This window comes from Rhizophagus irregularis, chromosome 1, assembly GCF_026210795.1.
Source record: "Rhizophagus irregularis chromosome 1, complete sequence".
Taxonomy (NCBI): domain Eukaryota; kingdom Fungi; phylum Glomeromycota; class Glomeromycetes; order Glomerales; family Glomeraceae; genus Rhizophagus; species Rhizophagus irregularis.
The window spans coordinates 1,288,828-1,291,134 of record NC_089429.1 but is presented as its reverse complement, the minus strand read 5'-3'; the positions used below and the strand labels follow the sequence as shown (position 1 = coordinate 1,291,134).

At 26.7% G+C, this 2,307-nt stretch overlaps 1 protein-coding gene across 1 annotated transcript; it reads left to right on the top strand.

Moving 5' to 3' along the window:
* Positions 1–1,039: 1,039 nt before the first annotated feature.
* Positions 1,040–1,936, top strand: OCT59_000238 (uncharacterized protein; the record flags this gene model as incomplete). The annotated part of the gene is made up of 1 exon (XM_025325923.2): positions 1,040–1,936. The coding sequence occupies one exon, from the start codon at positions 1,040–1,042 to the stop codon at positions 1,934–1,936; it is 897 nt and encodes a 298-aa protein (XP_025178758.2).
* Between the last annotated feature and the right edge of the window lie 371 nt (positions 1,937–2,307).

Sequence of the window (2,307 nt, the reverse complement as noted above, 5' to 3'; positions counted from 1 at the left end):
TTGAGAGGGTTCGTCAATAATTGGCAATAAAACTATAAACAGTGTATTTTTATCGAATGTATAACAATCGGAAATAAATTGACAATAAAAACAATAACGAAATGTATAAAAATTGGAGTGATCGGTTATTAACAAATACAAAAGAATTTCACAATATTACTGCCTCTGTAATATTCCCAAGATTCTATCTAAGTGTTAATAACCGAAAATCACTGCCCTTAAAACCTCAGCGGAAATTCTTCCCTTAAATATTGTTCGAAAATTGGGACGATTAGTTCTTTGGCCAACTCACCCTTCGTCCGAATCGTCCAAAATACGACTCATCTTCCGGCTAAATCGTCCATCGTACGAGTCGCCTATCACAGCCATAATTGGTTCCCACTAAGCCATAAGCCACATCATATAAATAACTGAAACTATATAAATAAACTATACTATATAAAATATATATATATTAAACTATAAAATAAATAAAATAAACTATATATAAAAAAATTCCCATGTCTAAAATTCCCGTGACAATAACGTCGATCATCGATCAGCCATAGAAATGTGGCGCATGAATAACTAATTTTTTTCTAATTTCTGCACAAAATACTTTTGTACAAGAAAATAGGAAATTTTTGATAAAAAAAAATCTTTATGCATATTTGAACATATTCCAGGCATATGAAAATTCTAATCAGAATGCTCATTACTTAAGGACAAAAAATGCTTAATTTCCAGCAATATTATCTGGACATTTATTTATTATAGGGTTACACCCATTTTAAATTCAATTTTCAAAAATAAAATCGGTTCCTAAGTCTAATGCTTATTATTAAAATTGTTTATAGTAAAAATCGTCTACTCAATCAAATGATCTTTGAATAAAAATTCGATCACATGAGATCAGCATGCCGGAATATCCAAAATGGAATGAATTTACACATTAATGGTTCTATTGTTGCCTTTTTATAGGGTAGTACAACAAACCTAACTAAAATTGATAAATTTATTCCGTTTTAAAAATGAAAGTTACTCCTTTTCCTTCACAAACATGGTATGCTCAAAAATATTTTCAGGGGATTTACCCGAATTAACAAATGAAATTATACAACATTTCAGAAATGATTTTTCAACATTATATTCGTGTATTTTAGTTAATAGATTATGGTGTCGTTTAGCGGTTCCATTATTATGGGAAGATCCATTTTCAAAGCATGATCCCAAAAATTGCCACTTCATTGAAATTTACTTAAGTAAATCAAATGAAGATGATAAAGCAAAATTTAATGAATATGGAATTAAATATGATTTATTACGTTCAAATAATACATTGTTCAATTATCCTAGTTTCATTAAATACTTAAATTATGAGGGTACTTATCGTTCTGTTAAAGAGTGGATTGATATTTTAGTGGATGATGATGATCTTAATGAAGTAGGAGAATTAATTTGTAAGTCGTTACTTGAAATTTTCATTAAAAATGAAGGAATATTACATTCTTTTGAATATGCAATATCTACTTTGGATAGCTATTGTGATGATACTATGGAATTGATTTTACAAAATCCAAATTTCACTTACAATATCAAAGATTTAACATTATTGCTTTATGATATGTCATTTAAAATTACTATAAATATCATTCCTTTTTTAAAATTTTTTTCTTCTAATTGCAATTCAATCTCATCAATTAATTTTTGTTATTTACCCAGCACCGATAATATTAATGATTTATCATTAATTGAAAATTGTATATCACAAATAATTATTTCACAGCATAATCTCAAAACAATTTCATTTGAATTTAATGCTAATTATAATTCATTTTTATCATTAAAAAATTCTAATTGTTCAAATACTTTAATTGCTAATTCGGTTAAGATCGGCAGTGTCTTACTATGTAAAATCGGGGCAAAAAAAGAAAATAATTATCTCTTGATCCAATGATCCAATTTCAATGAACTTTTTTTTGTTTTATAGATCTTGATTTTCTCAATAAAATAAAAAATTTATTGAAATTGAAATACTAAATTATAAGAAAATCGTGAAAAAGTATTTTATATTATTATTATGACTAAATTTTAGTAAATCATAAAAAAAGAATTGATTCCTAATTCAGTGATCCAATTTCAATAATTTTTTTTTGTCTTTTAGGTCTTAACCTCTTCTGCACAATAAAAAAAAGTTTGTCAATATTGGACTGCTAGATCGGAAGATAATCACAAAGATATATTTTGCCATATCATGAATCTAAAAATCGTCTGGCAAAATATGTTTTCGCAATTATCTCACGATCTAGAGGCCCAATTTTGACAAAA